Source organism: Macrobrachium nipponense, chromosome 40 (genome assembly GCF_015104395.2).
Source record: "Macrobrachium nipponense isolate FS-2020 chromosome 40, ASM1510439v2, whole genome shotgun sequence".
In the NCBI taxonomy this organism is placed as follows: Eukaryota; Metazoa; Arthropoda; class Malacostraca; order Decapoda; family Palaemonidae; genus Macrobrachium; species Macrobrachium nipponense.
This window is the reverse complement of record NC_061101.1, coordinates 19,379,611-19,405,538: the sequence shown is the minus strand read 5'-3', so window position 1 is coordinate 19,405,538 and position 25,928 is coordinate 19,379,611. Positions and strand designations below refer to the sequence as shown.

General features: G+C 40.7%; 1 protein-coding gene across 1 annotated transcript in view; it reads right to left on the bottom strand.

Annotated features, from left to right (window-relative positions):
- The window catches only part of LOC135212188 (uncharacterized), a 218,018-nt gene that overhangs the window by 27,104 nt on the left and 164,986 nt on the right, over window positions 1–25,928 (bottom strand). Inside the window, exons 15-16 of the mRNA XM_064245634.1 lie at window positions 11,674–11,793; window positions 4,903–5,079 (exon numbers count right to left, since the gene is read on the bottom strand). Coding sequence (XP_064101704.1) covers window positions 4,903–5,079; window positions 11,674–11,793 — 297 coding nt within the window. The remainder of the gene's footprint in view (window positions 1–4,902; window positions 5,080–11,673; window positions 11,794–25,928) is intronic.

Genomic DNA, 25,928 nt, shown 5'->3' with positions numbered 1-25,928 from the left:
ACCTCCTGATGCAGAGGAGATCTGCCCGGACGTTCTCTACTCCTGCTACGAACCTCATAAGGATCGTGACGTCTAGTGCCCTTGCCCACAGCAAGATCTCCTTTGCCAGAACAAAGAGGGACCGAGAATGTGTTCCTCCCTGATTCTTCAAGTACGCCAGAGCTGTGGTGTTGTCTGAGTTGACTTGGACTATTCAATGAGAGACTTTTTCTTGGAAAAACTGGAGAGCTAAAAAGATGGCTGCCATCTCTTTTAGGTTTATGTGCCAGGACACTTGTTCCCCTCTCCAGGTGCCCGACACTTCTTCCCCCCCTTATGTTGCTCCCCACCCTGTGGTGGACGCGTCGGAGAACAACACTAGGTCGGGGCTCTGAAGCTTGAGAGACACTCCCTCCGACAGCTTCACTGGATCTAGCCATCATTTCAAGTGATGTTTTCGAAGATCATATCCAGATTCTTGTTTTCTTTCCAATTGTCCTTGTTAGAAAAAAATTGTAGCTGGTCTGAGGTGCAGTCTCCCCAAGGAAACAAACTTCTCCAGCGAGGAAATGGTCCCCAGCAGACTCATCCATTCCCTCACCGAGCACGAATCTTTCCTTAGGAAGGCTGACACTTTCTCTAAGCCTTGCTGCTGACGTCCCTGGGACAGCAAAGCTCGAAAAGCCACTGAATCCATCTGAATCCCCAGATACACGATGGATTGGGTTGGAATCAGATGTGACTTTTCGAAATTCACCAGTAGTCCCAGGGACTTCACCAACGATAAAGTTGTTTGAAGATCCTTCAGACACCGCGCTTGAGTGGAGGCACGAATGAGCCAGTCGTCCAGGTACATAGAGACTCTGATATTCGAAAGATGAAGCCACCTCGCCACGTTCTTCATTAAAGTCGTGAAGACCATAGGGGCAGTGCTCAATCCGAAGCAAAGCGCCCTGAATTGATAAACTGTCCCTTTTAGGACAAACCGAAGATACTTCATCGACTGTGGATGGATAGGGACATGAAAATACGCGTCTTGAAGGTCTAATGAAACCATCCAATCGTTTGGTCTAAAGGTCCAAGAACTGACTGAGGTGTCTCCATCTTGAATTTCTGCTTCTGTACGAACTGATTCAGACTGCTCACATCTAAGACTGGTCGCCAACCTCCCGACTGTTTTGGCACCAGGAATATCCTGTTGTAGAAGCCTGGGGATTCCAGGTCTACGACCTGTTCCACCGCTCTCTTTTCTAGCATCTGCTCGAGCAGATCGTAAAGGATCTGTTGCTTCTCCTGATGGTAAATAGGGGATAAATCCTTGGGTGTCGTGCACAGTGGGGGAGGCTTCAAGAAAGGAATCTTGTACCCCCGCTTGATGATGTTGAGCGACCAGCTGTACGCATTCCTCTCTATCCACGCTTTTGAGAATAGTTGAAGCCTGGCTCCTACTGGTGGCTGAAGGATCGCTGGTTCATTTTTTACCTCTGATTTTAGCAGAGACTCTGCCTCTGGAACGTGAACTTCCTCGAGAAGATGTTCTCGAGGAAACTCCACCTCGAAAGGGCTTCTGCTTCTTGAAAGCTTGCGTCCGTGCAGACGTCGAAGAAACAACTGTACGTTTCGCAGACTGAGCTAGGAGGTCTTGGGTAGCCTTCTCTTGTAGACTGACAGCCAGATCTTTGACCATAGCCCGGGGAAAGAGATGGCTCGAAAGAGGAGCATACAACAATTCTGCCTTCTGAGAGATAGAGACCGCCTTTGCAGTAAAACCACAGTAGGTCGCTCTCTTCTTCAAAATCGAAGTGCAGAAGTGCGAGGCCAACTCCTCCGAACCATCCCTGACGGCCTTGTCCATGCATGCAAGCACGCTGGACAGCTCCTCCAGGCTAAGCGAATCAGGACTACGCGACTGATTATCAAAGACCCCTAAACACCAGTCCAAAAAATTGAAGACTTCTATCGTACGGAAGAGTCCCTTCAGATGATGGTCTATCTCAGAAAGGGCCCAGGGCACTTTCGCCGTCGACAAAAGGGATCTCGTCGGTGCATCTACCAAGGTAGCGAAGTCAGCTTGGGACGAAGAGGGAGCTCTTAAACCTATCTCCTCCCCTGTCAGTCTTGAAGGGGGTAAGGCGAAAGCGTTCTTGTTTCAGGCTTTTCTTGACTCCATCCAATTCTGAATTTTCTTAAAAGCCCTTTTTGTTGAGAATGAAGTAGCCATCTTCAACAATCCTGGAGTCTTGATAGCCTTCGACCATAACAATTGTGAAGGAGGCGACTGAGGGGCCTCAGGTTTAAACTTTTCTTCAAAAGAGGTCCGAAGCAATTGAACCAAGACCTGGTAATCTGAAGATACAGTAGAAGATTGTTCTTCAGTTATTTCCTCCGATAAGTCTCCTTCCTGAGATTCATTACTATCCTCCGAATCTCGGCAAATGTCCGAAGAAGCATTACGTCGTGCGTCCAGCTGCGCGTCACGCCTGGCGTCCAGCCAAGCGTCCTGTCGAGTGTCACGCTTGGCATCCAGCCGAGCCCCCAGCCGAGCGTCAGGCCTGGCGTCAAGTCTCGCTGCCGCCTTAATGTCGTGCTCTGCAGACCCTCGTGCACGAAATCTCGAAGGCGAAGTAATACAGGAAAGAGCGGGGCAAGGAGAAGGAGAAGGAGACTGCCTGGATCTCTTGACTGGCAGCTTATCATCCTTCCTCCTGTGACGTGACTTTTTGATGTTGCAAATCCTCAATCCTCTTCGATTTAGGGCTGATTCTGTGAGAAGACGAGGGGCGAGGGGAAGCCCTCCTCCTTCTCACATGGGCCGCCACAGGTATATCCTTAGCGCAACCAGGGCGCTCAAAAGCATTGTCGTCAAAAGACATCCTCTCCGGTGACGATCGCAAAACAGCAGAAGAGAAAGGACGTGAAGCGTCCTTCTCCCTGAGACCAAAGGTGACGGCCGCCTGTGCGACATCTTGCACCTTTGCTCTCTTTTGCGGCGGAGAGTCTTCAAATTGTTCTGGAGATGACCGCAAAACAGAAGGGGGCTAATGGATGTGCAGCGTCCTCCTCTGAGGAATCAAAGACGACGGCCGCCTGTGCGACATCTAGCGTCTTTGTTCTCTTCAGAGGGCGCGATCGCTTCCGAAAGCTCCAAACCGCGCGCGGAGAGGACGTTTCTGATGACGAAAAACACTCTTTCAAGATCTGTTTACGAACTTTGGAAGCCTGGGAAGCGCCCCCAGGTCTTGCCGAAGGGACATCAGATCGGTTGTCCGACCCCCCTTCCGCAACACTCAGGGCATTATCACTACACTATTAACACCTTCTAACACTTTTGATTCCAGGCTACGCAAAGATTCAAGAATCATCGAAAGGGTATTACCCTCCACAGACACTAATGTAGGGCCCGAAGTCATCACAGGTTTAGGAGGGATAAATGCCACTGGATGTGTAACTGGCGTTACACTCCTAGAGGAAGACCACCTTACCCTATCTCGTTCTATTTTATATACATATGATTCATACGCCTTCCACGCAGAATCAGACATACTTTCACACTCCTTGCAGCGATCATCATACATACAAACATGTTTCCTACAATTCGCACACACTGTATGGGGGTCTACCGAAGCTTTCGGTAGCCTCACCTTGCATTCTTCCACACAACATACTCTGGCGCTAGTCGAACTAGATCCGGACATCTTAAGTTTAAGGAAAAATCAAGCCATATTCAAAACAATCCACAATTAGCGTATGCCTAACCACCGATCCAAATCAAATAACCAAAAATCAATTGCGATACTCAAGTAGCCAAAAGAGTTCCAAAATCCAATGACGGAGGTGCTGAAAACAAGTGTTGACAGTACCAGCGACAGAGAAAATCTGACAGAAAATGGGAATGGTTCCTGACGCCCACCTCCCAGCGGCGGGAATGGGTACTACCACCTGGCCGACCACTGCGTGTGCCGGGAGTTTTGAAATTCTGTCGGACTTCGGAGAATACAGCTATACAGTGGTCCCCCCGTATTCGCGGGGGATGCGTACCAGACCCCCCCGTGAATAGTTAAAACCCGCGAATGTTTGGAACCCCTATAAAAATGCTAAAAACAGCCTATTTTGATAGTTAAAACTCAAGAAAAACCACTAAAAATTTTCATAATTGGTTTTTTTAATAGTTTTATCACAAAAAGTCCATTTTATGATGAAATTGATAAAAAAAAACCAGGAATTTGAGGATATTTCTCATAGAAAAATACCGCGAATGCGCGAATTTTCCACGAATAATGCAGGGAAACGTTCCCGAGAGAAATCCGCGAATCCGGAGAACGCGAATACGGGGGGTCCACTGTATATATATCTGGCAGGTAAGCTTCATGAACAAACAATGATTTTTCCTTGGAAGACAAGCAAGCCTGAGGTACTTCTTGGACGTCACAAACTTCAGCAAACCGGAGAATCATGACTGCAAAAACAAGATAAAATGACATGTTGGTGATTGTGCAGCATAAATTAGAAGGAGGCAGTTGGTTTCTGTTGCTCATTAGCTCCCATTGCCTGTCACCCCCACTTTGCAACAGTCACTTGTTCGCAAATTTTTGAATTTAGGATGCCGTGTGAGTATGATCGTTAACTAAGTAATTACTTGGTAAATTACTTATAAAAAATCACCAACGGCACTAAAGAACACATTCATTTTTCAACATGAACCACCTGTTGTGAAAATACTCGCTCATATCTCTGTTGTGATATTTCTCAAAAAAAAAATACGGATCATTAGTCTTAATCCCAAAACAGTACATACGCTTATATTTAGGACATAACTCAGACTCCTCCAAAAAATCCCCAAAATTTAAATTGAAACCATCATTAATGAAAACAGCGTCCAAGTGTCACCAAAATTAATAGTCACAAGAATATTTTGACACTTACCTCAAATGAATTCTTTTTACCATAGGACACTATTTCACTGAAATGATCTAGCCTATGATTTACGCAGTCTATAACAATGAATGGGAAGAATCCATCATCCACCTGTTTCTTGAATGATTTAATTAAAGATAACCTATAGCTGTCCTCCAAGTCTGGTTCATATTCATATTCCATAATCTGAAAGAATAAAAGTATTTAAAATAATATTTCAGACTATAAAAAATAAAACTTTTAATAAAAACTGTTTTCAATACTAACCTCTTAACTATAAGCTAGCTATTTTTCATCTAAGACTCTCAGATGATGCTATCTGCTATGCTTCTTTCAGTTACATAAGCGTGAGAAAATAACATGTGGGGAAGGCAATTCACTCCACTTATTGTTATTCTTTTTTCACTGAAAAACATGTGTATGTCTTAAAACATTTTCCATTAAAAATCAAATGGTGCCATGTGATGCTGACACTGAAGATCTTCCACTGCTAAGCAGTGGCGGATATAAGGGGGGCCTGAGCAGGCCATGGCCTAGGGCCCTGTGCTTGTGGGACACTGTACCTTAGTGGATAAATAATAATAATAATTTTAAAAATATTAAAATTAATTAATCAAATAATATAACTTAAAAATATCTGCATCTGTGCAGATTAGTGGAATCCAAACTGCAAACTCTAAAGTATGGTTAGCAATATGATTTGTACCCATGAGATGAATAACATAAAAGTATTGCATGGCCCATCTAAAGGTGCTCAATTTGAAAATAAATCCCAGAAACCTAATCCCCCCCCCCCCCCACCCCCCCCCCCCACCCCCCCCCCCCCCCCCCCACAAAAGCCCAGCACATTTGCTTGCCCACAAATGAGAGGGCCCTCTCAGGTCACCGGTCTAAGGCCCCGCACAACCTAAATCTGCCCCTGTTGCTAAGCACAACAGAGACTAATCTTGCATAAGGGTGCTACTGAACAGGAGTACCTACAACAAAGCCTGGTTTTAGCCTTCTTCCTACTTCATCTCTGCAGAAGAGATGGTCTCAGGATGAAGGGGAAGATGACAAAGAACAAGAAAAAAGCATGTTGACAATGATGATGAAGATGAAGAACACCTAAATCTTATCCTTTTGCACTTTTCATCTTCTCATGTACTACTTGCTGTCCACCAACACCAACCAGAACTTTTGGAAAAAAGTATAACAAAGGTGGCTAGTTGTGAATTTTGTGAAGACTATCATCAACAGGAACCACCACCACCCAAGACCTGGAGAGCAAGTCTTTCCTGTTCTTCCTTGGGTTTTAAGGAATATTCAGTGGGGGCCAAATGTTTTTTAACCCCTTGAGGATGACATACAGCAACTGACACACAATAATTGCATTGGCCATCGTATGGCCTGCACCAAATGATAATTAATATTTTATGCTGTACTATTTCAATAAATATTGCAGAAAAACATTCAAATTGCTGGAAAGGTAATAAATGACAATATGATAATTTATGGCAACATTCAAGACCTCAGCACAGTGACATGAGGCGTAAAAGTTATCCAGATTTTATGAGGGATGGAGCTAAAAATCCCTGTCGCATTCCATCTCATATACAATATTCATTCAAAATCATACACTTAGGGAATGTTGCTATTTTTAGTTCTTATCTTTTAAAATATAGTAGTTGTAATTGCCATTTTGCAATATCAACTACAAAACCTACTGAAAACAATATGTTACTAAAGTTAGCTGTACTGGTATTTTTCATTTTTCATTTTTACAAGCACCTCAACAGAGGCCAAACACCACTGAAAGCACAGTTTCAACTTCCTGTGGAAGGTAGAAAAAATTGATAAGCATTGTTTTCATAATCATGAGCATTTGCAAATCTTCCACTTTCCATTGATGTTCTTTTTAACTCTTGTCCTCCCTTTCCTCTTGCCAACCCTTCCCACAGAGGAAAAGTCCAATCCACACATTTTTCACAGGGTAAAAATGGACACAGCCCCTGTCTTAACATTAAGAATGGAAATTAGGTGTGTCTACAAGACACAAGAGACATGAAGCAGCAGCATGGCCACCCATAATCATCACATCTACATATCTCATTTCTTCTTCATCTGAGAAAAACACAAACACCCAAGACAAAAATGTTTTTTTAAAGTATAAAAACAAATTGATGTTAAACTAAGCCACATTAATCCAAGGGAAGATGGAGATTGTCAGCATCCAATCTAACATGGAAGTTAAAATATATGATGGATGAGCAATTGTGAGGGGGATACAAGGTTCCCACACTCATTCACCAGGGCTGCAAACACGGCTATCTTTGTAACTACCTTCATTATACAATGGTTTGTATTCCCAATGAAACAACTTTTAATATAGGCTAGACTAACACAATGACAAGTCTGAAACAAAATGAGTAAAATTAATTACATTTAAATATCAGTTAAAAATAAAACCTCATGCATCCATTTTGAAAAATATTTCAAATTCATAAATTTACAGTCAAACCTAGGTTTTTGTACACCTCTCACTTCGTACGTTTCAGTTTTCATACTTTTTTCTAAAAAAAATTGTCTCGGTTTTCGTACACTTGGAAACACACCATCCAAGGACCAGCGCATGACTGGGCCCCGTATCGAGCGCCCAAAAAAAGCATCCCATCTTCCTACGTGACCCATTCTGCTTTTGTGTTCGTTGTTTTTGTGCTTCTTCATTCGAATGCAAATGCTAAAATAAGCCATCATGGGGTTAAAGAAAGTTCCAAGTGTAAAAAAGGTGAGAAAAAGTGAGAAAATGCCTACAAGTGCTGCTGTTAGTGAATTTAAGACCAGCAGAGGCTGGTTTGAAAAATTCAGAAAACAAACGGGCATACATAATGCGCCTACTTCAAGGATTAAGGACATGTTTGCAAAGTGAAATGATGCAAGCAATTTTGTGGGTAATTATCATCCCAACAAAGAAGTAATCCATGTCTCCAACATGTTTAATGACAATGTCGTGTTTAATTTTGGGCAAATTTTAAAGAAACACCAGAAACAAATGTCCCTGGACAGTTTTGCTGTGCAACAGGGGTCCAGAAATTCTCAAGCTGGTCCTAGTGCCAGTAAAAAACAAAGAGGGGAAGTAACCTGAGATAGTGCCAGTAAAAAACAGAGAAGTAACCCCAGATAGGTCCTTGATATCTGAAGTCCTTCTGGAGGGATATTCCCCTTCCAAACAATAAATTCTCCTCCTCCCTCTCCCCTCATTTCTATCTTCCATATGCTAACAAGTGTTTTCCACAATGGTAAGAGTGATGTTAAATGTTCATTTATTCATTTCATTAGTCATTTATATTTATTTCTCATTGTTTTCTGTAAGTAAAACTGTTTATTCTCTAAAAAATGTATTTTTTAAAAATATTTTTGCAACTCTGGAACATATTAATTGTATTTACATTATTCCTTAAGGGAATTATTGTTTCGGTTTTTGTGGGAGGTTCTGGAATGGATTATGTACAAAAACCGAGATTCCACTGATTAATCAACTGCATTACTGTAACTTTGCTAAAATACCATCAAATCAAAACTTCCACCTAAATTTATGAAATTTTGACATTTACTGAATACAAAAAGTACTCCAACATTCTAATTCTAAACAAAATGAACTAAATAGAAAATCAGGTATATCAAATACTATTTGACAAATTTCACTTACACATGCTCCCAAGGTTAATATGGGCTCTTTTTACAATATTTTTACTTTGCAACAGCAAACACAAATGATAAATTTTTTTATTAATTTGTATTGTTCATAGCTAACAAAGCTGAGGTCTTAACATTAGGATAAATTTTCTGGTGCCAACTGGAAACAGTTTAAAAAATATATAAAATTGTATATGCAAGGAATCTGTGGTATCTGACATCTACAGTGGACCCCCTGTATTCGCGGGCTATGCGTTCCAGATGCCCTCGCGAATAGCTAGATTCTGCAAGAGATAGTATATACCCTCCAGCTGTGAAGAGATAGGAACCCTACTGACTGGTGGTACCCCTCCACATAAGGTTGGCAGAGAAGGTTGTGCCAAGGAGGAATCTCTCTCGGCATCTGAGTTGACCTGACCATTTATCAGCGGCAAAAGACTAGTAGAGTGATACTTCTTATGCCAAATAAGAGGAGGAGAAGAAGCTTGAAAGACCTGTTGGAACAGAGAGAATTGTCCTGTCCCAGAATTCACATGCTGAAAAATCTAGTTAGCATGCCCCAAACATGGCAACTGAAACAGTCTTCATATTCTTCTTTGGTCCAAGCAAGGTCTCTATGCCTGTAGGGGTCATTAAAGATAGTTTCAGTCCTCTTAGAAAGATTATTATACTCAATAATGAGATCAATAACCTTCATGTAGGAAGAAACTTTTGACTTACCCAATCTTTTGTATCCTGCACCGAAGTCTGAAGTCCTTTAGACAAAGGAAGAGAGGGATCCTGATACCTTCCTCTGGTCACTGAAGTATTCTCAGCTGTATGGCGAATGTCATCTCTTTCCCCACGAAGAACCACATCCACAAACGAAGGAGTAGGTATGTATGTCAGCCTCTGTCTGACAAGTAACGTACGCAAACAAGAAGTCAAACGAAGTACGAGACACAATCCAGGAGAAAGATAAGCAGAAGCAAGAATCCTCTGCCTTGCATAAGACCTCCTAGGTGAAGGAGACAAGGAATGCCTTGGTTTCTTGGAATCTGGAGAAAGATGCACTCTCTCAGCACCACAGAGTCGAAACAGCACATCAGTCATGAGACACATCTGCCATGAACAGCATGGCCGTAACCCAAAACATGTCTGTGGACGTAAGCAACAGGAGAGGGATTCTTGGACCTCGCAGGCCAGCGAGACTTGAATCGAGGCATAGAGAAATGTCTATGCGGCTTCTAACCTAAATAAATCAACAACTTTAATTTCTTGACCAAAGCTCTGCCATCTTTATGTAACTTGTACAGGTTGGGGAGACAAAGAACAAATGAGAGATCTCCGAGAGGTTGAAGGGTGCTGATCATCTTCTACATGGACACAAACGCACGAGAGAGAACCACATCCATGTACTCGTAGGGGTGATTCACCTCCATGAATGGAAGACGACACCCCTATCAGGCTCCCAGAAGACAAATCGATAAAGTCCTCAATCCTCCATCACTTGACTCAAGACTGAGGAGGAGCAGATGAAGACAATGATGAGGATAAAGAAGACAACAGAGACCTGCACCACTTCCTCTTAAGGGTAATACTGTACCTCTCTTCAATAAGAGCATCAAGCTTATCCATCATGGCCTGAACGAAAACCTCCGATGGATTGGCAACTGTCGATAATGACATCATGGCAGCAGGAGGAGACAGTGACATCACCGACACTGTCGTCATGGGGAGAGACAACACTGGAAGAGATGCCATGGGGTGTGATGGTCTCTGAACCTAAATTAATGGCCACAATGCCGGCAAGGGATAAGGCAATCCAGGATGAAGTGCAGTTAGTGATAGCGCCCCGCTAGGTGGCAGTACATGCGACCCACAGTAGGCTGAGAGGAGGGAGTACTGCTAGGGGAGCCAATGGAAGAGATGTAGACATGAAATGGGAAAATAGGCCTTCCAGGGAGGATACCCCACGAAGGGCCATGCAGACATCTTGTGTGCATTGGTGCCTGAAACAAAGTAACAAGATGGCGCTGCCTCCTCCCTCCCAAAAGGGCCTCCTGCGAGAGGTGGGCAACATTAAACTTAATATCACCCTGAGCAACTCCAAATGATTCCTAAAACAAAACAATGGAAGAAAAGGAAGGGGAGAAGGCATCAATGTAAGATGAAGCAGAAGGAATAAGTTTAGAAGGGGAAGCAGAAGTGTCCACTAGAGGAGGAGAGAATACTTCTGAAGATGGGCATGCTGACTTCCGATGATGATCCTTCTTCCTGTAGAAGTTCTTTCACTGCTCAATAGGCCAGGAGCAACAGTCCAGGCATGGATTAGTTACATTACAAAAATTGGAACTACACCTACTGCAAGTGGTATGGGGGTCAGTCAAGGTGGAACTAAGAAGTGTGAACACAGGAACACTGGATGGTCTAGACACATGCGTTGACGCTCACGCAACTTCTTAGATCCGATGGAGGAATCCATAATGAAACGCCAAACACACACATATACAATTCGATATTGTTTTTAACCGGTTTCCAGCTGGCACAAAAAGATTTATCCAAAAGTTAAGACCACAGGTTTGTTCCGAATATGAACCAATACATACTCTGCAGATACTGTTTTCCAAATTCTAAATTCTGATTTTTTCCAAAGCTAGCAATATGTGATACAAAACTCTCAAGTAAGTGTTGGGCATCTAGGCAGCAGCAGCAGCAGCAGCACTATTTATCTGCCAGTTTGCCATGCTGTCACTACAGTACACAACTGATACTCTGTATGAGTGTTCAATGAAATCGATGATCTTAACCATCTTAAATGATAAAAAGTGAATATGTAATGCTGTGAAACCTTTGGCTTCTGTAAAATCAACTCTCATCATATGAGCTAAGAGCTGGCCTGATCAGTGAGATGGAGAAATTACTTGTTATACCTAATAACAATCAAACGAATGTTTATATTAAGATACTTTTGGTTTATGACAGGTTTACTTGGATATAACCCCACTAAAACTCTTTGGAGCATCTCTATATAAAAACATTGTTCTTAAGCTATAAGAATGCCAAACACAAATCTGTTACAAATTTTAGACTATTAAAAATAACTTGTCAAGAGAAAAGACTTACTTTGGTTTTCACTTTCCTTCCTGTGTCTGGGTCTTCAACCATTTTTTCAGTCTCAACCATAAAGTAATCATCCAGACTAAGTATCCTTGGCGGACTTCCTCCATTTTCTATTTCCCGATCCTTCAAGAGTGATTTTTAGATTTGCATTAGTTAAGCATATATGATACCTAATCACATTTCTACCAACATTAAAAAGTTTAACACATAAAAATCATTTCATACAGTATGCTACCATATTATGGGATTTAACAGTACAATTCCATATTAACTCTTATAATTAAATTTGGGCATTTAAATAGAGGAACTTCATTTTATGAGCTGACACTTGGTTAAAGTTCTTGGGTGCAAAAATATTTCTCATTCATCTGAGGGGTGGAAAGTGGACAATGGCCAAGACGAAAATATTAGGACCCCCACACAAATAGCAATATGCTTTGTAAGAGTGAATATCTCTCAGAAATAGATTATGCCTTACGTATTTTTTTTAAACTTTCCATCAAATCTCCTGAATAAAAATCTGAATTTATTATGGAACTAACATTATCATCTAAGTAACAAGAATAATTTCAGAATAAAATCCAGATCCTTGTAAATTACTATTATGGAAAAGGGTAAATATAAAGACACTCTTAAGCATCAAGAAAATAATCTAGCAGATTTTACATTAAACTCTGGTTTTAATATTAAACTTTTGATTCATCCATGCTCAGAAGTACAGAACTAAATATTATGGTAGCTAAATAAGTCACAAATTGTAGGAAAAAGAATACCACGAACACTCGCATCATCCGTTCTCTTTTTTTATGCAACCCTTAAAATTTTGTTCTCAAAACGATTTCATCTAATATCTCGTGTACTGTGCAAATTGGATTTAATGTATTTCAATTTTTGTAGATTACACTAAGCTTGGCTTATTATGCCTGTCTCAGTTTTGGTGCATTCATTCAATAAAACATACTACGCATTACATCTCAGTTTGCTTTTGAATTATTGAGAGACCTACAAGCATACTTTTGATAGGCTAAATGTAAATCATCATATATTCAACCAGACTTATCAAACTTAGAGCTTATTTAATAATTCACTATCATTTCTTACAATTAACAAACACTTGCTAGTATTTCATACAAAACAATAGTATAAAAAAGTTACCATATCTAGCTACCACAACATTTGGTTCTGTATTTCTGGGTATGGTTGAATCATCCATTGACTATTAAAACCAAAGTTTAATGTAAAATCTGCTAAACTATTTTCTTGATAATTACGAGTGTTACATCAACCCCTAGCTGTAACCCCTTTCATTCTAGAGACAGATGTTTGCCAATGTTAGTTACTGTAACTATCACACATCTATTATAAACTGCACTACAGTTGTCAACTTGTTAAAAACTTACTAATTCTAATTGGTGACTTTCATAAGCAAAATTTAAATAAATTCTTATTCACCCTTCACTCAATGGAGGTCTTACAAAAGCATAGCACTAAATTTAAGCTTCATGATGTGGCTAGTGCTGAAACAAATGACATGCAGACTATAAAATGTTTTACAACAGGCAAAAGCAACATGTGAAAAAAGTTGAAATCCTATCTTTATTCTAATCTAAAATTTACCAGTATTCATAAATAAAGATAAACTGCATTTTTAACCCAACTTTAAACAAAAAAAAGTTGAATTAATTTCAATTATCAACTAAAGGCAGCTGGGATGTCTGCAGTGCTCAGAAATTATTTGGCAACGATGATGTTGGAAAAATAAACCCACAAGGTTACTGAGTAAACTTGCTTACTTGTAAGTATTTACATAGCATTTTACTGAAAATTCGAGTACTTTCAGGCCCTAACTGTGGCCCTTTTTTCAAGAGATGTGCAAATGATCAAACTGGGTCAAGGGTCCAGCATACTTTTTGAACTACTTCTTGATGTGCTATCATTTATATGATAGTTGTCCTGGTTTCCATTCTAGTGAGAGTTGTTTATCCCCTCCTGTCATTCTGATATCCTGATCTGATGATGAATGGGATTATCCTTTATGGCAGGTAAGCGGTCACCATTGGTGTCTGTTGGGAAGAAAACCTAATCTCCACGTCAGAAGGGTCAATCTTAGCTTCTTTTAATATAAAATCTTGGCTTATGGGATCTTCTGAGGTATAACCTTTGTTTCCCTCTATCACTTTAATCTTTCTGATGAGTGCTCCTTTTAATACCCTCCTATGACTGATTCTATTGCTTTTGTATAAAAGTCTACTGTTTTTTAAATCCATCCTATGGTCCTTTTCCCAACAATGCCTAGCTACAGCACTCCCATCCGAGTTAAGCTGTACTGCCCTTCTGTGTTCTTGGATTCTAGTCCTTATTCCCCTCCCTGTTTCCCCACATATATTACTATAAAAAAATGAAAGAAAGTAAATATAAATTTGCCTATACCTTTGATAACACATTAAAAAACAAAGTATGTAAAAATAAATTGGAAGAATACAATAATGAAGATGATATACGGGGGGTTATACATAATTAACTGCAGCAATTGTGGAGACAAATATGTGGGGGAACCAAGGAGGGGAATAAGGCCTAGAATCCAAGAACACAGAGGGGCAATACGGGTGCTATAGCTAGGCATTGTTAGGAAAAGGACCATAGGATGGAGTATAAAAATGATATTGTTATGATACAATAAAGTTTTATACATACTTACCTGGCAGATATATACATAGCTATTGATCCGTCTTCCCGACAGAAATTCGAAATTCGCAGCACGCGCTACAGGTGGGTCAGGTGATCTACCTGCCTGCCGCTGGGTGGCAGGAATAGGAACCATTCCCGTTTACTATCAGATTTTCTCTTCCACTTGTCTCCTGAGGGGAGGTTGGGTGGGCGATTAATTGTATATATCTGCCAGGTAAGTATGCATAAAACTTTATTGTATCATAACAATATCATTTTTATACATTCAACTTACCTGTCAGATATATACATAGCTGATTCACACCATTGGAGGAGGGTAAGAGACAGCTAGTTCCTATGTGTTTAGACGAAGGGTTGACTTCCTAGCTATTGCTCGGAGTCTGCTTCGTCTCAAGAGCCTCAGCGAGGATGTGACCTATGGCTATGAGTTCTTGTAGATCTGTCAATGGGGTCTTATCCACTTACTCGACAGAATCTAATGGTCTTTTGTCAATGGGGTCTTATCCACTTACATGACAATACACCTGTGCCTAGTGGCATAATTAAGGAGCACAACACTGATCCCAATAATTTTCTCTGTAAAAGACAGCCCAGAAGATCAATGGCGATGAAACATGAAAATCAAGTCAGGAGGTACCGCAAACGTATGTTTACAATACGGCCGCGCCTGGCGCCCACCGCCTGCCTGACGAGAAATTCGTCTATCTTGTTCAGGCAAGAGTCGATCCTTTGACGAGACGGAAAAGCCTGAAAAAGAAATGAATTCAGTCTCACTCCTAAATAAACTATCTCCTGAGAAGGAGTGAGACACGACTTGTCCTTGTTGACTAACAAACCTAGGCTGTTTGTCAGCCTTAAAGTCTTTTGTAAGTCCTCCACACACTTCTGTCTGGAACTTGCCCTGAGAAGCCAATCGTCCAGATACATGGATATTCGTATCCCGTCCAGATGAAGCCACTTTGCTACTGACGACAGAACTCTGGTGAACACTTGTGGAGCTGTCGACAGGCCAAAACAGAGGGCCCTGAACTGATAAATGCGGCCCTGGAACACGAATCTCAGGAATCTTCTCGATTCCAAATGAACCGGAATATGAAAATAGGCGTCCTGAAGGTCTATGGAAACCATCCAATCTCCTGGATGAAGCGCTGCTAATACCGACTGGGTCGTTTCCATAGAAAACTTTGTCTTCAGGACAAAGACGTTCAGGGCACTGACGTCCAACACTGGTCTCCAACCCCCCATGGCCTTCTTTACCAGGAAAAGGCAATTGTAAAATCCTGGTTCCTGAGGAGAGTCCACTAACTCTATGGCCCTCTTTGCTAGTACGGCGAGAACTTCTTGATGGAGGGCGGCAAATTTTCCGGAGTTCTCCGAGTAAGCTGATAAATCCACAGGAAATTCTGTGAGAGGGGGGTGCTTGATGAACGGAATGGTGTATCCTTCCTTCAAGACCTGGACCGTCCAAGGATCCGCTCCGAGATGAAACCAGGTCTGCCAGAAAAGGTGTAATCTGGCTCCTACTGCTGTGTGGAGGACTACGGGCCTACTTCTTGATGGAAGAGGGAGTGGTTTTAGACGAGGCTCTACCTCTCCCACGAAACCTGGAGAAAGATCGAACGGAGCTCTCCCTCGAAATGGTTTAGGAGCTTCCGTGGAGGGAGCACTCCGAGAAGCAGAAAGAACCGGAGCTATCTTCCTGGGTTTCTTCAATGACTGCGATAAAAGATCCTGGGTCACTTTCTGTGTTAAAGATTGAGCGATCTCGCTCACAATCTCTTGCGGAAAAAGGTGCTTCTTGTCCAAAGGAGAGAAGAGCAAGGCAGACTTCTGGTTCGATGAGACCCCTTTCAACAAGAAGGAGCACCAAATCTGTCTCTTCTTCAACACTCCGGAGGCGAAAATGGCAGCGAGTTCCGAAGCTCCATCACAGATGCCTTTATCGATACAATCCAGTACAGAGGCAAAATCCTTCAACTGCTCCTCCGAAAGTCCAAATGACTTGACTTTCCTGGCCAGCGAAGCAATGGCCCAATCCAGGAAGCTAACAACTTCAAACACACGGAAAACACTCTTGCAAAGATGATCCAGTTCACTTGCCGAAAAGAAAATCTTAGCAGTATTAAGGGCTGATCTACGAGAAGAATCCACGAGACTAGAAAAGTCTCCCTGAGCGGAGGCAGTCACACCCAGGGGAAAAACTTCTCTGGTGTCATACCAGACACAGCTCCTTGACGAAAGTCTCGAAGGGGGAAGACAGAAAACATTTTTCCCTTGTTCCCTCTTCTCCAAAAGCCAAGCGTTAACTTTTTCTTGATAGCCTTCTTAGCCGAAATCAAGAGGACGAGACGCGTGAACGAGGACGAGGCGTCAGGCTTACTGTCCTTTTTCCACTGCGAACTAGGAGAAACTGGAACGGAAGCTCCTTTCGACGAAACTGGAGAACATTCCATCTGAAGAGGAATCCTGTTCGGCGAAGTCACACCACAATGTGCCCAAGGCAGGTGCGAGAAAGCAGGAGAAGACGTCTGAGCCTGTACTGAGACGAATCCGAGCGGCTGAGCTGGCGGCTACGTTGGCGGCTGAGCTGGCGCTCAAGCGAGAGCCTGACGTGGCGCCATAGACGGAGTCAGGAAAGGAGTCTGACCAGGTGCCTGAAGCGGCGTCTGAAGAGGAGTCACATAGAGAGTCTGAGCCTGAAGAGGCGACTGAAGAGGAGCCTGCGAAGAGGACTGCACAGTAGTCTGCGGAAGATGTAAGGCGGTCGGGAGCGCATTCGGGGACGAAAGAGACTTGCCAAAAAGCTCCAAAATACTGCCTAACTTGGCATTCATCTATTCAAACACCGAAGGTTGAGGATCCACCGACGTAAAAGGCGCGGGAGGAGTAGAAGGATGAGCCACAAACACGTCTGGAGCCGCAGGAGTTATCGTTTGAGGAGGCTCTGGGGAAGGCTCCAAAGGAGAGTGCGTGTTCGGCTCCTCCAATTCTATGAGAGAAGGGCGATAAATCGAAACTGCCGGAGAAAAGGCTTCAGGCTCCTCCCAAAAACTACAAGAAGGTTCGGCAGCCGCTACCTTCTTGGGAACCGCAGCCGGCGAAACATCGCGAGACCTTTTCAGCGGTCTAGAAGTCTTATGACACCAACCTCTATAAGAGGAAACATCTGAGCTTGAGTCGCTTGACGAAAAACACTTCCTCGCAACACCTTTCCAATGGTGAGCGACAGCATCCTGGGATACGGCTACAGGATTGCTTGAGGGGGCGACTGCTTGGGAGCAAATCCCGCTCGCCTCCCTTCGGTTTTCAGCATGCCTCCTCCCAGGATCTGGGGAGTTTGACAGGGGCCTAGACCTAGGAGAACAAACGGGCCGAACAGCCACCTCCTCCACTACACTTGCACTAAGTAACTTATCACACTTTAGTACCACTTCTTGCACTGTCTCACCTATTTTCTGCATAGTGGTGAGGAAAGAGACAAATTTCGAGTCCATATCGGCTCGTTAAACTGACACGGGATCGGGATCGGGAGATACAGAGTCGAGGGCAGGAGAAACCACTACGGGGTTAATAGGATCAGGATTAACAGAATTCAGAGGAATATCCTGGTTACTCACTGACTTAGAAGATCTCTGTAAAGCCTTTCTGATTCTATCTTTTTCTAACTTTCTCATATACTTTTCCAGTGCCTTCCACTCCTGAGATGTTAGAGACTTACATTCTTCACACGTATTCTCAAAAGAACACTCACGTCCCCTACAGCTAACACAAGTAGAATGAGGATCAAGTGAAGCTTTAAGAAGTCTAGTCTTACACCCACTACTACACACCCTATACTGAATAGAGCCGGTGTCAGACATCGTGAAAAAATCAAATTAATTCCTAAAAAGGACAACAATATCAAAACCAAAATAAGTATAGCGCTAGCAAAAAGATCAGTAAACTCAAGGTACATCACCAAAAGGAGAAAACCAAGATGATCAAATCCAAATTCCAACCAGCAGAGGAACCGTGTTATCGGTTCCGACGGCAGGAAACTTCTGATTAATTGTTGGAATGGTTCCTGGTACCCGGTAGAGGGCGGGAGTAGAGGGATCACCTCTCAAACCATTAGCGCTACCGCGAATTTCAAATTCTGCCGTGACGTCAGGAGACGACAGCTAGATGTAACCACCGGGTAAGTTATATAAGTGAAAGCATAATTTGTTCCAGTTACTAAGGTATATCTTCTAACTGGTGATTGTTATCTAGTTGGGGCGCCTGACTGGCGCTTATGACTCCTGGCGCCTGAAGCCTGTCTGGCGCCTGGCACCCACCGCCTGGCTGGCGCTATAGCGCATGGAGCCTGTTTCTGGCGCCTGGTGCCTGGCCCCAAGCTTGGTAGGTGCTAGAAGCTTAAAAGTTATATATGTATGCTTTATCACATCACCGTGATTCATATAAATCATTCGAGCAACAAATATCCTTTAATATCTAATTCGTTCTCCTCGGAATAGATATACTTTCATATAAATTTACCGATGGGGAATTTTTTAGTTGAAAATAACAATTTCATACCCCCATGGGATAGAACCCCCGTCCAGTTGTACGGGGAACGAAAACAGGATAGGACAATGACGCTACCGCAACGGCTATCGAATGATATCTTATTTTTTCAGGCTCCTTGCGGTTGATTGGATCTTTAATCTTAGAAGGCGCCTAAATAGGCACCTGGCGCTAGAATGGTAGATGAAGTTATCCGTATTAATGCCATTCTCATTCTGATTAAGTCTACTGGAAGGGACTATTGATTGTAAGGAAAACTTTCTTTCCAGTTACTCATACCCATGATGAGATTTATTTTGCATATTACGAGAATCTTTGTCGAAGTTTTTCTCTGTATTCATCGTGGGAAAGTAGGTATAATAATAAGGGAGAAACACTGTTTTAGGATGCCTTTCCAATGGCTATCCTTGGCAGTCTGGGACGCGCCTCGCGCCTGACTCATCTACAGAACCTGCCGAGGGGACGCCTGACTGGTGGGGATTCTCTGAAACCTCCTTACGGCTTTCGACATTCCTTCTCCTCTGGGCTTGGGAGCTTGAAAGAGGTCTAGGCCTGGGAGCGAGACAGAGCCGATCAGACGCACCCTCCATTGCAATGGGGAACACTGTAATCACTTCTTACCTTTTAATAGCTCACATTTTGAGCTACATCCCTTGTCTTCAAATTACAATTATGAATTTGAAGTTTCTGTGAAGTAAGAAGGTGATGAGGATGCAACACTACTAACACTGTTAATACTCTAACTGCTCGTTAGTACGAGTAGCCCAAAACAAAAAACTTCTAAAGGAAGCGTATCTAGTTACATGCTTTTGACAAAGTAGACCATAATATATTAGCGAAGAAAATTAGAAAACACAATATCGTGGATAAAGTAGGAAGATGGTTAAAAGAATTTTTACACAACAGAAAACAGATAGTTATTGCAAACGACGAGAAATCGGATGAAGCCAAGGTAATATCCGGTGGCCACAAGGTACGGTGTTAGCTGCAATACTGTTTGTTATTATGATTGAAGACATAGACAGTAATGTTAAGGATTCGGTAGTGAGTAGTTTCGCAGATGACACAAGAATAAGTAGAGAAATTACTTGTGATGAAGATAGGAACGCTCTACAAAGAGACCTTAACAAAGTATATGATTGGGCAGAGGTAAATAGGATGGTATTTAACTCTGATAAATTTGAATCAATAAATTATGGAGACAGAGAAAGAAAGCTATATGCATATAGGGGACCTAATAATGAGACAATCACAAATAAGGAAGCAGTTAAAGACCTTGGTGTGATGATGAATAGGAACATGTTATGCAATGATCAAATAGCAATTCTGTTGGCAAAATGTAAAGCAAAAATGGGAATGTTGTTACAGCACTTCAAAACAAGAAAAGCTGAACACATGATTATGCTTTATAAAACATATGTTCGTAGTCCACTTGAATATTGCAATATGATATGGTACCCACACTATCAAAAGGATATTGCACAAATAGAGAATGTACAAAGGTCCTTTACAGCTAGAATAGAAGTTAAAGACCTTGACTACTGGGAAAGACTACAATCCTTAAAATTATATAGTCTAGAAAGGAGAAGAGAACGCTACATGATAATTCAGGCATGGAAACAGATAGAAGGAATAGCAGAAAACACCATGGAACTAAAAATATCAGAAAGAGCAAGCAGAGGTAGATTAATAGTGCCCAAAACTATACCAGGAAAAATAAGGAAAGCACACAGGACATTAATCCACTACGCACCAGCATCGATAATGCAGCGTCTATTCAATGCGTTGCCAGCTCATCTGAGGAATATAACAGGAGTGAGCGTAGATGTGTTTAAGAATAAGCTCGACAAATATCTAAACTGCATCCCAGACCATCCAAGATTGGAAGATGCAAAATATACCGGAAGATGTACTAGCAACTCTCTGGTAGACATTAGAGGTGCCTCACACTGAGGGACCTGGGGCAACCCGAACGAACTGTAAGGTCTGTAAGGTCTGTAAGGTCTCCCTAAAGTAGGAAGTCAGTCTATTTCCTCAATCGATTGTAATACTTATTACACGTATCAATGAATAAATATTAATATTTCCCTTTCTTGCAAACTATGTGAGTGTCTACCGACAATTTCGGTAGTTACACGATACATATTCTTCAAAATTTTTCGAAGCCAAATTCATTAAAATGTTAATAAAAGATAATAAAAGCGTATGCCGAGCCAAAGACCCAGTACTTCCCTGTAAAAGACAGCCCAGAAGATCGATGGCGATGAAACACGAAAATCAAGTCAGGAGGTACCGCAAACGTATGTTTACAATACGGCCGACAGAGAAAATCTGATAGAAAACGGGAATGGTTCCTATTCCTGCCACCCAGCGGCAGGCAGGTAGATCACCTGACCCACCTGTAGCGCGTGCCGCGAATTTCGAATTTCTGTCGGGAAGACGGAGTCTATAGCTATGTATATATCTGACAGGTAAGTTGAATGTATAAAAACAGTAAGTTTATATACAAATGCAATAAAATCAGTCATAGGAGGGTAGTGGAAGAAGCACTCATCAGAGAGTATAAAGTGATAGAGGGAAACAAAGGTTTTACCTCAGAAGATCCCATAAGCAGAACTTTAATATTAAAAGAAACAAGGATTGACCCTTCTGACCTGGAGATTAGGTTTTCTGCCCAACAGCCCAATGGTGACCACTTAACTACCACAAGGGATAATCCCATTGACCATCAGATTAGGATATCAGAATGATAGGAGGGGATTGACAACTCTCAAGAGAATGGAAACCAGGACAACCATCACATATGACAGCAAAACAAGTAGTAGTTCCAGAAGACTGCTGGGCCTTGACCTAGTTTGATCACTTTCACATCTTTTGAAAAAGGGTCACAGTCAGGGCCTGAAAGTACACGAGTTTTAAGTAAAATACTTTGTAAATACAGGCAGCCCGTGGTTACCGTCGCTATCGGTTAGAGGTGTCTTGGTTTTACGGCGTTTGTTAAATATATTCATAACTAGGTTTTACACTCCGTAGGGTTTATAGCACCATTGTCTGGTTATCGGTGACTTAGGCTAAGCGCCGAGACACCTCATAAACTACAAACATAACAAATATGCATCTTTTCCTCTGCTCTTTTAAAAAGTTATCCTTTACTTTACCCAATAATACTCTATGTAGTCTTGTATTATTATTTTTGTTATAAAATACAATCAAACCAATCATGTTTTTCTTTGGAAAAATCAAATGAGGGCGGAGGTAAGAATATTTTGACGTATTTAACTCAATTCAGTGATCTTCTTGCTTCTATTTAACGTAAATTAATCTCCAGAAACTCTATTCATATGTGGAAAGGTTATTTTTCGTTTTAAGAAAGGCTATTTTTCATTATAAGAAGCCTTTTAAAGTTGAAATTTGACTTAAATACGTAGACTGGACTTGGTTCTTTTTTTCGTTAATAGATGGCGCTGTTGTCTGGTTATCGGTATTTTGCCTAAGAGCTGAGAGACAACTAAAAAATAAAAAAATAATGAATACGCATCTCTTCCTTGGCTCTTTTTAAAAAGTCATGCTTTACTTCACTGTATCCGATAATACTGTATATATTGTCTCACATCAATACGTATAGTATTATAAAATAAAAAGCAATCTATGTTTTGGCTTGGAAAAATCAGCTGAGGGCAGAGGCAGGGTTTGCTGTACTTAACTCCATTCAGAGCGATTTTCTTGCTTCTATTTAGTGTAAATAGGTTATTTTTTGTCATATGAAATGCTTTTAAGTTGAAATATGACTTAAGTATGTACGTTTTGTTGTGAACTCAATTGATATTTTTTTCGTTAATAGATGGTGTCAGGAGGACGTTATTTTGTGCAAGAAAAATGATTACGTTCGTTATTTTCATCCTATTTCATGATAATATGAGATTTATGTATTTATCTGTTATCGGCATGAAAACAACAGTAAAATGTGTTCTTTCATGGCCACTTTTTTATTAAAATACTTTTTTCTCCACTATTATTTGCTGTACAGTTCCATCCATGTTGCTGATGCATGCTAATTTAAAGTCATTAGCAGAGTGAACAATTTGTTTTCTCAGCTTAGGCTACAACTGCAGCTTGAATTTAGTAGTATGTACTATATTTCCTTGCCAGTACTATTTTCTCCATACCAAAAAATGGTATAATTAAAAAATATTTAAGTCCTGTTGTATTTAGTTAACGTCATGTGTAACATATACAGTAATTTTTATTATCATACGATGGCTGAAATCCAAGCAAAACGTTATCAGATATGGTTCAGCTGTTGTCGCAAAACAACTGTTATTGTTCAGTTGCTTATGGCTGCAGTATTTGAGCAATGATTCTAACGTTACTAATGATACTTTTATCATTCTCATTTGCTTTTTTAGCTGATTTAACTAGATGATAAAAAAAAAAAGAAGATGAAGGCAACATTAGCAGTCTGTTAAAGGTCGGTCTCTCTCTCTCTCTCTCTCTCTCTCTCTCTCTCTCTCTCTCTCTCTCTCTCTCTCTCTCTCTCTCTCTCTCTCTCTCTCTCTCTCTCATACTAGTCCAAGATTTACAAGTAAGTTCATTGAATCTGACATTAAAAAATATTACTACCACCAGGCAGAACACAGTAAATGATTAGGCAAATGAAATTCTATATTTTCATTAGGGTTATTACATATTAGGGCAAAATATCTGGCTGTAACACTAAGGCATTGAAAGGTGGATTGTGATGCCCGTAGACTTTTAGATTTCGGTTGGAGGCAAATTTCGCTTAGCGTCAGGCCCCCAGGGACGGAGCCCCTGCCGTTAACTGCGGGCTGCCTGTACTTACAAGTAAACAAGTTATATTCAGTATCCTTGTGGATTTGTTTTTCCATCTTCAGAAGAAAACTATATGTAGTTTTAGTTCAGTTAATGATGATGCTGATAAAACTCAAATGGCAGAAAATTTTGAGAATGTAAACATTAGCACAAAGTCAATGGTGCACGATTGAATTGTTCATATTGTTAATAAATGCTGCATACAACGTAAATACAGTGGTAACTTGACCTACAAGTAAATTACTGTGCGAGTCGTCACTCGGTTGAATATTTGCTGTTACACAAGAAAAAATTGAGGTACATATCAGCTCAAAATGCCACTAAGTAGATGGCATAGTCATGAAAATTAAGATAAACATAGAAGATAAAGTAAATATGTATCTTTTTCATGAGTTTTAAAAATTTATAGATTACTTCACTGTATCCAATAATATAGTATGTAATCTCATATTATTGTATTATAAAATACTAACATACCGGTCAATGTTTTGGTTTGGAAATCAGCTGATAGCAAATACAAGTTTATTTTGCCATGTTCAACTTAATTCCGAGCTAATTTTCTTGCTTCTAGTTAGCATAAACGAATATCTAGATATATTGACTTATATGAGACTAGGTTGTTTTTCATTATACGACGTGTTTTAAAGTTAAAATATGACCTGAATATATCTCGTTGTGATTGTGAACTAAATTTTTTTTTTTTTCGTTAACAGATTGCCTTAGCAGCATGTTTATTGAGTAAAACAATTAAGTGATTCGTTTCCTATTTTCACTTTCTTTCTTCGTAACATGAGCTTTACATTATTCATCTTTTACCAGTGTGAAAATAACAGTAAAATGTGTTCTTTCAAGCCCAGTAGTTTTGATTATAAAATTATTTTCTCTCAATTTTATCGACGGTTGCGTTTGATGACAAGTTTACGGGCGTTTTATCCTTGCTGCCAATGCAAGTTAATAATCAGTAACAGCTTGAACAGTTTTCTCAGCTTCAGCTACAACTTAGTTTAAACTTAACAGTATATTTCCTTGTTGATCTTTGATCTACAGTGGATAAGTTATTACATAAAAATATTTCAGTCCTATTCTTCATAACGTCATTTGTAACGTAACTACGGTAATTGTTTACTATCATATGATGGTTGAAATACATGGCAAACAGATGTTGTGATACAATTCGGTTGTACTTAGCAAAAAAAAAAAGCTGTTTCTCATTCATTTGTTAATGACTGTACACTTTTATGATAGGGGTATAATGCTAAAACAATACTTTCATCATTCTCTTTTGCTGTTTTTGAACTTATTTAACTAGAAGATGGGATAAAGTTAGGCTATTGTAATTTGGTCTCTCACTCCCGTAGGCTATTATAAAATAGGATTATCATAAGACGAATTATCGTAACTTGAACACTACATTTACACTGTATAAACTTTATTACAAGCTCGGCCATGAAACGAATTAAACTCATAGGTCAAAGTACCACTATATATACAATTAGAAAAACAAAAATTTTGCAAATAGCCTAATCATGGAAAAGTTCACAAAATCATTCTGTACCTTGAGTATGATGTAATCCCTAAAATCAGATTAAAAATTATGATTAAAAGCTCATATAATATATAAATACAGTACGTCCAGGAATGTAAAGCCATCAAATAATATGCTTCTGAATTATAGCAATTACTTTTTATAATCTGAAGACTAATATCATGATCTGTGATAATTTTCTAATATTCTACAGACAACAGATATTCGAGTCTGGCATTATCTAGAAACTTTTGTGCCAAACAGAGATGTTTAGGTATTAGTCTACTACAGATAACCAAAACCCCTGGGCTATCCAATCTTGACCATTGGGGTATATTAGATGTATGGTGATTTCTGGAGAAATATTTCAGAGAGAGAGAGAGAGAGAGAGAGAGAGAGAGAGAGTGTCTTACAGGGCAAGAAATAGCATTGTGAGACATTACTTGTTAGTTTCAAATGACGTTGGTACTTCAAATACCAAATGTGATATCTAGCTGATACTGCAAGTCCACTGTAGAATGCATGCACATGCACACACACAAACATGCAGAGAGAGAGAGAGAGAGAGAGAGAGAGAGAGAGAGAGAGAGAGAGAGAGAGAGAGAGAGAGAGAGAGAGAGAGAGAGAGAGAGAGACGAGATGGGAGAGAGAAGAAGAGAGAGAGAGAGAG